Source organism: Sorghum bicolor, chromosome 1, assembly GCF_000003195.3.
Source record: "Sorghum bicolor cultivar BTx623 chromosome 1, Sorghum_bicolor_NCBIv3, whole genome shotgun sequence".
Lineage (NCBI taxonomy): Eukaryota > Viridiplantae > Streptophyta > Magnoliopsida > Poales > Poaceae > Sorghum > Sorghum bicolor.
In genome coordinates, this window is record NC_012870.2 from 20210301 (window position 1) to 20223817 (window position 13517).

Sequence of the window (13517 nt, forward strand, 5' to 3'; positions counted from 1 at the left end):
TAATTCATCATCAACAAATCTGCAATGTGTGGTTTCACCACAAAACATGCTGGTGAATGAGAGAATTGGCTATACTAATACTCGTTATCTAGTTAGTTGAGGTTTCACTTCCAAATTTAGCACCTTATATGAATCCTAATGTTCATAATTCAGCTTCATATGTTACTTAACTCTAGCCAAATCAGCGAAAATACAACAGGCATGTATTCACCTTTACATGCCAATGCTACCCTATTCAATCACAAAGTTTTGATCTCTAGTGCAACTTGATCTCTCACTAGCAACTAAATGTGAGTAGAGACTTAACTCGAACTCTAGTGTGTATCCAGCAAGAGGTTCCAAGAGATGTACCATGCATGACCTTACCCTCTATTCATAATCCACACACAAAACTAACCAATTGAAACTTGGTAGGCTAAGGGCTTGTTTAGTTCCCAAATAACACAAAAACTTTACAACCCAAATCTTTTTGCCATAAACTTTACAAATAATATCAAAACCTTTACAGGTTGGTGTTTAGATGCATGCCAAATCTTTTGGTCTGTAGCAAACAAGTGTGAGAACATGCACGCCACCCAAGAACATTTTACATAGTTTTGGACTTCCTACCTCCTAAAACCTAAAAGTTTACAATGTATCTTTTTGACAACTTTACATAGTGTTGTTTAGTTACCAAATAAAAAAGTGGCATAAACCCAAAATATTTGACATTTTGGGTGTATAACTAAACAGGCCCTAAAAAGGATGCACCGGAGAGCTCCGATGTGGGAACTCTAGTGTGCACATCGAATGGTAACTTCATGGTTAAATTAAACTAACCTTCGAACTCCGGTGAGCTCTCCGGTGCTCATCAGCTCATGGTGCACATCTAATGGATCCTGTTAGTGCAAAAACCCTCCAGTGAGCTCTTTTTCTCAATCTTTTTTAGATGGCAACTTTCATAGGTCTCCCACGAAAAATATATTTTAGTAGTCCTTCTGAACCTAACATGAGAATAAAAAATGTCTCTCTTCAATTACAATTTGCTGCCTACGAGCTAGCAGAGGTGTTCCATGGCAGCAATTTGCTGCCTTGATTTATAAGAGCTAGCAGAGGTGTCCTTAGAGGTGCCCTAATTACGTTGCACTGCACACCGGACACACGTGAAGGGCCGGACCGGCACGCGCCCGTGCATCGCGCTATCCAGTTCAGTAATCCCACCGTCCGTGCCATGTTCGCACGCTGACCGAAACCTCAGAACCAAGATTGCACGCGACCGACACGTCGTTGGATCAAAAGTGCGACTGGCACAGCAAAAGCGATCCCGGCCGTTCAGCCGTCACATCGGCGGCTCCAAGCACTTGAAGGACCACACAGCGTGGCGAACAATGAACATTCGAAAAGCTGATGCTACCGCTAGCATAAAACAGTGCGCCCGAGCGCGATGATGCAGCGATGATGAAACCACCGTTTTATCATGCTGTCCTTGTAGAGGAGCGAGGACTTAAGGGATAGACGCAAGCTCCACTCCTTGTTGATGCTTTCGGTTCAAGCGATCTGAGCACCCATGATCACTGCTATTTTGGTTGGGGATCCCTTTCAGTTCAAAGTGGGGGAACCGCGAGTTCTCAAATACAATCATTCCAGCTATTGCTCTCCTGGTCAATGCATAGTTAATGGTTTGCTTGCTGTTAGATCCAACGATCTGACATCACTCAGGTCAGATGGGACACCATGGTACAAGGATTAGAATACACTTCTTTTCTTTCCGTTCTTTTTTTCGTGGTGATAAGATGCCAAAGAATGGGGGCCTTTTATCATGGATTGCTATCATCATTACAACACAATACCTGAGCAGTCGGCGAGAGGAGAATGTACAACGTCTGCAGTGGATCCCCACTTTTGGCGGGGGCAATACAAGGAGCATCTGGGGCTGCCGATTGTGTCGGCAGCAAGGAATGGATTCAGCCTTTTGGTCTTTTGATGTACAGTCTTCAAAAAGAATGAGGTCAGTTGGGGTCCTTCTAGCACTCGTCTATCGATACTGCCTTGGAGGCATCCAGGTAATTCAGTCGGCAGGTACCTAGGAGGAATTCTGGGAGTTCTTCATATGTGTTGCCCTGCATGAGGCAAATCATGAAATTAAAGCATGTACTATGAGAGTGAGAAAGAAACATAAAGCTTCTGTGACCTCTACGGATGTATGCTCAACCTCAAGGCAATTTTCATGTGAACAGGCGTTTTGTGAATTAGCTAGTTGCACGATCATCATAAATCTTCTGTGATCTCTACTAATGTATGCCCAACCTCAAGGCAAAATTTTATGGGAACAAGTGTTTTGTGAATTAGCTAGATGTACGATCTATTACCTGTACCAAGAAGGCCATTTCGATCACCAGATTGTTCAAGTAGCCAAGCACTAGGCTCACGACACCTCGGGCCACTGTTGATGAACCTATATCAACTCCAAGCTGGAAAATTATAGGCAAAGCTGTTCAGAGCTGAATATACCTTCTGGGATCACAGAGAACATATATTTGTTGTACTAACGTGCAACGTTGTCAGAAAAGTTTAAATCCAATGGATATGTAACAAGTCAAAAGCAACCCCAAGAATATTTGTTGTCCTCATCAAAAAAGAAAATATAGTAGTGGTAAAAGAAATCGAAGCTGACATTACTTTGCCATGCATACTATGCAGGGAGAAATATAATCATAAATCCAGTACGAACGAAAAGCACACTTCAAGGCTGCATTGGGATGATAAATCATAGTAGAATGCAACAAGAGAAGTTAATATATGACATGCATATAGATTACCTCCAAATAGTTGTTTCCACGGAAATAATTGATTTCTAATGCTTGTCCAACCAAGCAAGCTTTCTTGCCCACACTCTGTTTAACAATCCAAGATCCCTAAATGGACACACATTCCAAACATAAGACAACATCGACAGTTTACTTAGTACAGCTTAAAACAAATCAAATAAGGCTCAAAGTGCAAAACAAACCTTTGAGATGTAAGGGATGAGCTTGAACCTTGAATTTCTGAAAGCATCATCTCCATTTACAAATCTTTCAAGCAGAGGGACCTTTTCTAATGGCGTATCCATCATATAATACAAAGCTAAGCTGTATGTCGTTGAACCAGGAACCTGTATCCATCCGATTATAAGCAAGGAATTAAATCGTTATACAGCATGTGGCATATGAAGTATCAACCCATATATACACCACAAAAATATCTCACCTGTATGTTTACAACGAAGAAGAATTTGGTGCCTCCTTGTGCTGCGCATTTCTACAAAAAAACTATTGGTAAATATCTTCATTACTGCTGATTAAACAAAATTACTGGCTATAGCATAAGATACCTGGACTAGTCCCCCAGGGCGACCAGCTAGATCATCCTCACGCTTATCAGACTTTATCCAATCAGCACCTACCATTTGCATCAGGGTACTATTTGCCTTGATCTGTCAAAGTTACACATGTAAGTTGTATCAGCATCATTATGGTAACTTCAACCAACCATTTAGGATTTATACGGAACCACGGTGTTTCCCTACAGTTTACTTTTCAAAAAGGTAGCAGTAGTGATAACATGGCTGGTGACAATTATCCTGTAAGCTGCCCTTCACCACAGTAATCCACTACCAAAGAGGTTAAATTGTTTTGCACCTAACTAAGATATTTAAATTTCTTTTTTTTTCAGGATTTGATCTTTGCAGCATATCAAGCAACCTTTAGACGATCATGCAAATAAGTCTCTCCCCGGATTAAGAATGTTGTAGGATCTGTCATTGCCCAAGTAGAAGGTACTGCATAGCTCGAATCTTTGGGAAGAGTATATCCATAGCAACATGGCCCATTATCAGCATCTGCAGCTCCCTGTAAGTCAACATATCCTCTTTTCTGGACTAAAATAGAGGAAAAGGAGGAGAGGAAAAATCAAAACTAGAACAAAGTAAAAAATAAAAAACATAGGTCATTGGGCAGTAACTGTAATACACCTGCAAGATCATGCAACCTTTTTACAAAAACAGCAGCGGTGGACAATTTAGCATGACGCTGATCCTGCATAAGAAATGCCAAAACATTAGATATGACATGTAAAAATAGTTACTTTGTCCCATTAAGTAATGCCATTCTTTGTCCCGTTAAAAATAGTTCACTGCTCTGACATAAAAGGTTCCACATGTTCAACCATGGACACATTCAGCATGCTCAACTCTTATTTTAATTGTTGAAAATGTAGAAGCTATAGTATGTACTAAGAGGGCTGCAAGCACACTCAATGTAAGCTGAATATTCAGAGCGAACTTTTTTTCTTATGAGTCATTCAACACTATTTGTCTCTAAATCTGAATGCCACAGAATTTTCAAGGGGGAAAAATAGGTTGTCAGCATATTGATACAAACCAGACAGACACATGTTTACTATGACCAGAAGATAAATAGTACCACAGGCTCACATCTGTACTATGACCAGAAGATAATAGTTCAGAAGACGCGATGTAGAAGAACTGACTTTGTGAATAAGAACAATGGTAAGTTATTAGCATGGCAAACTTTGATCATGCAAATACAATGAACTCACCGAAGCATGTGTGCTCTCATCAGAAGGAAACATAACTTCTCTTTGATCATATTCTGATTCATCTGGTACATCAAAGAACTCGTCTGTCGCGTCATTAAGTTGAACAAAGGAACTGGTACTGTTTAAGTGCCTGTTAGAACCACCCACTGATCCTTCAGTAGGACCCTCAAGTCTTCTGTTCTCATTTTCTTGCTGAATCTCCAAATTTATTCGCTGATTTTCACCTTGTGGTAGTCCCATGTCCCTGGTCAACTCACCAGATGAGAACTCCATGCAAGCACAATTACCATTTTTTGCTCTGAAGAATTCTCGTAGTGCTGAAAAAATGTAAGTTCACAGAGTATTATCAAAATTTGCAAAAAGAGAAATTCCATGGTTGCATCAGGCAAAGATGTATTGACGTAATACAAGACATACCTGCTACTCTGCCTAGCATACGTATAGTGATATATTTGGCAGATGATGTAAACAGATAAGACTTCCAGAATTTCCAATCTATGGCAAGCATGTGCTTTACAACTGATTGTCTTCCTTGATTGACTGGTGATATTACATAACCTCCACCTAAATATCCAAAAAGGCACATATCAATTAAGTGTAAGCAAATACAATAGCAAGTTTAGTTCCAACAGAGATTTGACTGAAAGTAAAGCATACATTACTTTTAAGACATGCACGGATGTAGCCTCTCTCAGGACGACATTTGTAGTGGAAAACAGAGTGGTATAGAATTACTGAAAATTCAAGATAAGTGTCAGATCTAGATGTGTGTGTGTGTGTGTGTGTGTGTGTGTGTGTGTGTGTGTGTGTGTGTGCGTGTGTGTGTGTATATATATATATATAGTCAAACAATAGTACCGTAAGTTCCATCATCTTCTCGCCTCCAATATCGTCTAAGTAATAGATCTCTCTTTCTCATTCCCCTGAAAACTAAATATAATACAATTACAACATAAAAAATCATGCATATAAAAATAGCAGGATAATCAATCCAGCACCAGACCATGGTAACCAGTCGCCTCTTAATTTCTTATGGATTATGTCTGTATGCCCATCAAGATGCTCGACCACCTTTCCTTCCCGCAAACAGAAGTCCCATCTAAAAAAGAATCTCAACTATTAATTGGTTGAAAAAGGAACACAATTAAAGTCAGACGTATGCATATCATTGTCATTTGGCCTTGTGTTTATTACTGAGAGAACAGTAGAACTGGTAGTTAACTAAACACATTGGAATTGGAAATATAACTAACAGTCTAAAAAAACTAGAGCAGCCTAGGAAGAAATAGGTGGCATTTTATTAAGAAAAAAAATACAGGTTCTTGAAGAGTTTCTCTACTTTAGCTAGTAAACACGCCATGCCAAGTTTGAGTGTAACACTAATAACATCAGGTTTAGAATAGATGCTAGTTTAGGAAGTTGTTTAAGCCACCACCTATTTGTTGCTTGTTGTTATCACTTTTAGAAAGCTAGGTGAGTATCAACAGGGGCAAACTATTAAAAAAACAATGTATCATTCCCTCTCTAGATAATGATGTAAGCTTTGAAGCTAGAGTGTAGAAAGGTATGGGAATCACACAGTGATACAAGGAAGTTACTACAACACAAGGAAGCCGATCCTGACGGAGTGTTTTTTTTTCCATATTTTCTGTAAGCAGCAAATCATCGACTTCCAGCATACATTATTTTATGGGCATGTGAATACCAGAAGTTGCGAACTAATGCTTTTACACATATATGACAAAATGTACTGCAATTTTTTTTCATAAATCAAAAACTTGAACATGGGAACAACTGTCTTACTCAGATCTTGATTGGCCAAGGGACATTAGAGTCTGGAAGACAGCCTCAGAATTCGCATCAACCACACCAACTGCCATTATAGCTGGATGATCATCCCAATACTGAGGAAACAAGAAAACGATTGTGAATTTAACAATACATCCATATGCATGCACAATACATTGCTGAGAATAAGATATACCTTCCCACGAGAGCCACCATCGTTTGCCTCAGTAAACAAACGTAACCCTAAAGCAAGTAAATTGGAGTTTAGCAGAAATTTCATTGATGGAAACAAAAAAAATTTCATTGATGGAAACAAAGAAAATTTCATTGATGGAAACAAAGAAATTTATATAATTACCGTTTCTACAGCCAAATATTGTCCATGGAGAAGGTGCAATAACATCAGATGCCATTGGATCGTTATGAGCAGATGAAAATAAAGTCCAATCTGATAAAATTTTCACACAAAGAGAAAATAAGAACAGTTTGGCATTAAAGAGCACAAGAGATCTGTTACTTCTACAAACATTGCCAAAAGCTAATTATTTTACTAAAATCGCTCATTCATACCTATTGAGTGCATTTGTCTATTGCGGCGGCTCAACCTGCAATGCCATAGTAGCCAATTAGACAATAGAGAAGCTACACATACTATTACATAAATTATGAATACAAATTATAATGCCATTTCTACCCAAAAATACTTATAACCTCACACAGAGCAAATAATTGCAATGGCTAGCATCCTACAGGCAAACAGTCAAACTCAGTCAGATCAAAACACATGTTCAAGTGTAACATATTAGGGTTGGGAGTTTGTTTAACACTCAGCCTCCACATGAGGCAGAATACGCATCCATAGCCAATTGGGCTTCTGTCCTCACTTCACCAAATCTAGTTGTCACAATAAGTGCTTCCTTGGGCATCATAATACTCCTCCGTTCCAAATTATAGGTCACTTTAACTTTGTCCTAAGTCAAACTTCTTTAACTTTGACCAAGTTTATAGAAAAATGTACCAACATCTACAGCATCAAATTAGTTCATTAAATTTTGCATGAAATATGCCTTAACAGTAATTAATTTGAACTTGTAGATGTTAATATATATATATATTTTTTCTAAAAACTGTCAAAGTTAGAGAAGTTTGACTTAGGACAAAGCTAAAGTGAACTATAATTTGAAACGGAAGCAGTACTATGAAACTATTTTTTGAAGAAAAAAAATACTCGAAACCATTTTCAAATATTCAGATCCAATATACAAAAGACAAAACACACTTGACAATCAAAGTTTACACTGGTTGGCTGCATACAAACCAAAACATCTTTTAGAGGTAAGTACTCAGTTGGGACAGGTAGTGACAGTGACAACCAGTGCCCTTCTGTAATTTTTCCCACGATAATACTTAAGGGCCTGTTTGTTTCCAATTAGAATCAGATCTTCGGCCACCCCACCACAAGGATCGAAAAAATCCCATTAAACGCCTCATGGTATCGATGATTATTTTCACTGCGCAAGACACCACCGTGAGAATGAACTACCGCCTACGTTTTCCATGTCACGGGCTGGAGGCCGCGGTCACAATACCACATCACGGTCCCAAACACGCCCCAAGACTCAAGAACCACCCCCTTGGCACCACATCCATTTCTGAGGTGCAGAATTCACTTAGGGTGTGTTTGGTTTCATGGTCAACTTCTAGCCTGGCTAGGATTCTAGCCTGGGCAGAATTAGCCTGCTCTCATCAAACCAACCACTAGCTGTTTGGTTGTTTGTACTGTGTTATCCTGGCTAGCCTCAGACTATGTTTGGTTGCCAGACTATGTTTGGTTGCCTGTTTTATTTTGATACACTTACCTTTTCTCTGAATTGGTAAGGTTACCTCTCTGGATGGTGTTTGGATAGTGAGTAGGATGCAAATCTAATTAAGTAAAAAAAATGGATGAAATGCAAAGACATTTCAGTAGTGCCGATTGCCCATTGGCCATTTCTGATTCCTGAACCAAATTTTTAAAAGGCTTTTGTGACTTTGTCATGAGAAAATAGATTCTGAAGAGCAAAAATATCTGAAAAATGGGCAATCCGCAAATGCAAGAATGGAGGCATCTGCACCTTCTTTGACTTGCCTTTATTTTTCACGCTTGTTTTTTTATGGCTTACTATTACAGCTAATTTCATGAGGATTTTCTGAATTAACATCGATAGCAAGTCTGAAGAACAGATATGATACCTTTCCTAATTATCATTCTGAACTATCAAAGAGGATTTTTAGCGGAGCATCTAAAGACGACCAGACAATCATACAGGGCTGACTTAACATCAATAGCAATAATCATACCCTACAACATCTCTGTATTATTCTTCATGATTTCTAGCTAGTTTGCATGCACTGATGGGAGAGCTTCTTCAGCAGCGTATACTGAACCATCACATGAAAGGTCCTGAAATCTTTTTCCACGAAAAATACAGACAAGCCAAGCGGTGAGGGGAACAAGCATCAGAGCTAAGCCTAGCCTGGCCAGGATTGAATCACCAATTTGGTCGTTCTCCTGGAGCCAGGCTAAAGGGATACTTTTGGCCAGCCTAAGCCAGGCTCCAGCCCCTATGCAGATAACCAAACAAATCAAAATTGGCTCTAGGAAGCCAGGGCCAAGGTTGGCCACCCAACCAAACACACTCTTAGCATCCTGCCCTGGGACAAGCTACAGACGCCTAGCAACTCATTTGGATTCAGCCTTCCTTCACATGGGAACAGAAATCTAGAGTTATTATATATGCATGACATTATATGCAGCCACTAACTGTAGAATTTCAGTGGGAGTATAACATGCCTCTACCCAACTTGAGCCACAATAGCCACTCCAACTGGACAAGGGTTTTACAAGAAGTAAATCAGGATAATCGAAACTATAGCTCTGCATCGCATCCCTTTTAATCATTATAAACATCTTCTCCAAGTATCAATTGAAACAAAAAGATGTCATGGCAATTGTACCACCCTAACAATGATTTGTGTTCAGCACAATAGCATATCCCTACCTTGCAGAAAAAGGGACAGCATTACATATCACCATATTTATGGTTGTTTTCAGGCATTAACAAGAATTTATAGCATACACAACAAGTATTATGCTATTAATATTCCTGATTCCTAAGACCGATGTATCTCAACCATCTGATAACATCCTTTACAATTTAGTCTGCATAAATTTTGAACTGCAACTAATAAAGGAAAAGTGATCAAGCCAAAGCAACATAAAACTAACTAAATTATATGAATGTTCCTATGGTCACTGTTACAGCAATCCATCACCTAAGCAATCCCACAAAACTCAACTAGCTTTCTATAACACTGCTTCAAGCTCATATGCTGAATAAATTACAAAACAAAGTGTGATCTGCAGGTACCTGAAAGCCTGCCATCTTCTGTGTGAACAAGCAACAATGTGCTCATCTTTTCTAGGGGACTGTTAACAGAATGGAAAACATGTGAGTGTTTTATTGAACATAATGGTAGCAAAGTGGAACAATAAAATAAGCAAACTTCAACCTTTAAGGCAGACTCCATTAAGCACCTGATCCACCTAGCTGCTTCTTCTGAACTTCTCGCACCCAACTGGAAAACATTGGTGAACAGAGACAAAGGGAAATCTTACTATCACAACCAAGTAGAGCAATACAAGCTGTCCAATGAAGGGAGTTGAACACTACTCCTTACCTTAAGTTGATCATAATGATTGGAAGCATTATAAAGTGTGAATATGTAAAAGTCCTGTCAAATAGAAGATGAGGAAAATGCTTAAGACAGTGTTTGCATAAGCCTTATATAAAGTAACAAAAAAAGAATAGGTCTTACACTCCTATGTAAACTTTCTCTGCCATTGTCTGTCACACGAATACAAGAGTCAATTATTGCACTTCTAACAGGATCCTGCACCCAAAACGGAGAAAAAGGAAAATCTGTCATGGTTCAAATGAACATAGAATTGGAAAACCAAACTTTCATGCAAGAATTGAATGTAGCCAATAGATAGCTTCAAATATTCCAAATTCAATTTAAGTTCGGAGTAGCACATAGACAATCAGCATTTATCCTAGTGATCTAGTTTATATTGCCAAGTCAGCATGCTGTAATACTCGTAATCCCTTGCTCTCTTCCTAATTGCCTAAACATTACAAACTGAGAATCACTGCAGGATTCTGCAATCGCATATGTGGAGAGCCAAAAAAAAGTAGTACAGATGCCATATCCTTCAGAAGGGGCAGCATGCGTGTTCCCTGATCCTTATATGGAAGCCACTCAAAACTCAGGCAGAGGCAGTACAGAGTTCAATGAATGCAACCTTTCAACTTCAAATGTTAAGTACCATTAGTTTGATCCCACACAACAGCGACCCTCCCTGATTTCAACACTCTGATAATTGAATTGAACAACACGTTTTTGTTTTCCTCCTAAATCTTAACACGTTGCGTGAAGGTACGAACCATGACACTTGTTGTCTCAGCAACCATTGTCCCGATAAAAGAGCCTTGGACAAGACTTGGCTTACAAACAGTCCAAACTGGGTATGGGACCACTGTTCTAGTGCCATTCCGGGTCAGGGCATCGAATCATTGCTTCCTACTTTCGGAGTGCCATTAATCCTCAGTATAATCCAGAACAGAGGAACAAACAGCGGCAGGCGCGCGATGCAATTCACCTAGATAAACTCGCATGCATTTATAACAACCCAACGGCCGTGTAACGAACAGAAACCAACCCCAAATCAACTTCTCTTCCCCAGAATTAACATCCCAATTCCGAGCACCAGGGCAGTGCAGTGGAGGAAAGCGTCAGGGCCGATCGAGCGATTGCGTCCACGGAACGGACAAACGCCCAGGATCCCCCCACCAACCAACCCACGAAATGCGAGGAAAAACCAAGGCGATTCCCCCCGCCAACACAGAGGAGAAACCCACCACTGGTACATGGAGACGAGGCGTGCGTGCGTTATTTACCTCGCGCTTGGAGGATGGCGCGGACTTGAAGCAGCGGAGCGCGGCGTCCTCGAGCACGAAGTAGCGCTTGCGGGAGTACTGCAGCCCGAACCGGTTGGATCGGATCAGGTAAAGCCAGCCCTCCATCCGCATCCCTTCCTCCGCGCCACCGGCCGCGTCAGGCGGTGGCGGCGTCGCCGTCGCAGTCGGCGCCCCCACCACCGCCGTGTCCTCCACGACCGCTACCTCCGCCCCGCCAGCCATTCGCCCCCACCGCGCTGGCTCCCCCGCCGAATTCGATCCCCCGGCCGGCCCCCCCCCCCTCCTCTCGCCAAGGACGAGACGAGCCCGCAGCAGCGCGCGCGCCTCCGCTCCGCCTCCGCTTCGCCACGCCTCGCTTGGGATTGGCTTGGCTTGCGGCCGCGGGGCACCTTCTCCCTGCGCTGCGCTTTTGTTTCGTTGTCCGCAGTCGAATTGAATTGAGCGCAGGCACGCAGGCAGGGTGGGGTGGCCAGGGCCAGAGGCCCGCCCAGAGCGAGTAGTCCGTCTACCCGCGTGCGGGTCCCGCCGGCGGTGGGCCCCTGCCGTGCTTTTCTTTTCTTTGTTCCCCTGTGATGGATGAGCTGTTACTTCCGCTGGCTGGCTTGGCTGGTGGTTGGGATTTATTTTGCACAATCAGAGGAGAGGAAAGTCGATGATGCAAAACGATGAAATGATGAGAGAGAGAGATGGGGGGAGACCGTGATGAATTCGGGGGTCGTGTTCTGCCGTGCGTGCCTCGGAATTTTCGGTGGAAAACGAGGGCTCTGGTGACTGTGACGGGTATCTGCGGGAAAGAGTCGAGTCGTTTGATTTGGTGAAGGCGTTATATGGGGCTGGCCTGGCAAATTGGCATGCGAACAATTCCCCAACCATTTTGGGTTTTGAGGGGAAGGGTTTATTTGAGGAGGTAAATGAACCCTTTGCTTCTTCATCTTCTTAGATTTTTCTTGAGAAATGCTAAATGACACAAGTGTCCTTCTCATTTTGCTCCATTTTCGGGCCTTGTTTAGTTTGCAAATTTTTTTAGATTCTCCGTCACGTCGAATCTTTAGACGCATGCATAGAGTATTAAATATATACGAAAATAAAAACTAATTGCACAGTTTGGTCGGAATTGACGAGACGAATCTTTTGAGCCTAGTTAGTCCATGATTAGATAATATTTATCAAATACAAACGAAAGTGCTACAGTGTCGATTTCCAAAAAAAATTTGGAACTAAACAAGGCCTTGGCTGTTTTATCTCTTCTTCTCCAACTCTGGTAGACTTAGAAAGGTTTCATAGGAGGTTAGGTGGCTAGGCGGTGGAGACAACAAGAAGACGTCAGTTAGGGTTTCGATGACCTAGAATCCAACCACGCCAACTCAGGGAGGGAGCACCCATGGCCATGACGGCTGCAGGGAGAGAGGAGGCCACCGTGAGTGCTTGGTAAGGTTTTGCTGGAGCTCCACAGCTATTGCCTACAGCGGTGGAGCTCCGGCGCGCGCTGGGCTTGAGGAAGAAGAAGCTGTGAGAAACACCGAATGTATTTGGCCTCCAAAACACTAGTGTGTCCGGTAGACAAAGTCTTTTTTTTTTCTTTATATTCTGAATAGTCTTCATATTCTTTTTCCAAATAATGGAAATTCATCTATTTTGTCCGATAACGACTTAGATGGCGGGTACCAAGTCGACGTGACACTGATGACAAAGGTGAAGCTAGGGCACATAAATTTTATAGATATGTCTAGTAGGTAGATACGCCTATTTTTTTCACATGTCTGGTAGGAGTAGTGAGGGAAAAAAAGAATTCCTATATATCCTACCGACACCTTGATAATGTTCCAAAGTAGTGACATGTAAAATTGGCAAACCACCAAATGGCACACCTCCATCTACCTATCTATCTACACACGTTTTACCCCTTTGCTTCCTTCCTTCATCGTGAGATCGAATTGAAACGGAATCGTACACTATTTTTCCATCTTTGTCCCGGACAAGAAAAGATAGCCATGCACGCTTAATTTATGATGGCTGTGTTGCCCCGTCTTTGCACCGCCGCACCACTGCTAAACCGCCAACCAACGGTGCAATCGCGATACGATAGAAGTATAGAACTCGATCAATTCCTGAAGAGGAAATATCTTACAA

The 13517-nt window shown here is 41.5% G+C and overlaps 1 protein-coding gene across 1 annotated transcript; it reads right to left on the bottom strand.

Annotated features, from left to right (window-relative positions):
• LOC8067407 (protein ENHANCED DISEASE RESISTANCE 2-like) lies at positions 1503 to 11927 on the bottom strand. Its single transcript, XM_021446142.1, has 22 exons — positions 11367 to 11927; positions 10225 to 10299; positions 10087 to 10140; positions 9919 to 9984; positions 9777 to 9835; positions 6937 to 6971; positions 6725 to 6814; positions 6563 to 6609; positions 6382 to 6482; positions 5582 to 5677; positions 5437 to 5501; positions 5241 to 5312; positions 4996 to 5142; positions 4579 to 4895; positions 3992 to 4055; positions 3723 to 3898; positions 3353 to 3454; positions 3229 to 3279; positions 2990 to 3133; positions 2799 to 2894; positions 2349 to 2450; positions 1503 to 2099 (listed from the first exon to the last, which is right to left on the bottom strand). Exons 1-22 carry the CDS (start codon positions 11607 to 11609, stop codon positions 2004 to 2006), a joined length of 2298 nt encoding a protein of 765 aa, XP_021301817.1. The 5' UTR covers positions 11610 to 11927; the 3' UTR covers positions 1503 to 2003.

Bases quoted from the DNA above. Each gene is read 5' to 3' on its own strand.
- LOC8067407 (XM_021446142.1), bottom strand. From the start codon at position 11,609: ATGGCTGGCGGGGCGGAGGTAGCGGTCGTGGAGGACACGGCGGTGGTG. The intron at 10,141-10,224 runs GTAAGACCTATT...TCTATTTGACAG, and splicing joins GAGAAAGTTTACATAGGAGT to GACTTTTACATATTCACACT. The intron at 2,895-2,989 runs GTTTGTTTTGCA...GTGTCCATTTAG, and splicing joins TCATCCCTTACATCTCAAAG to GGATCTTGGATTGTTAAACA.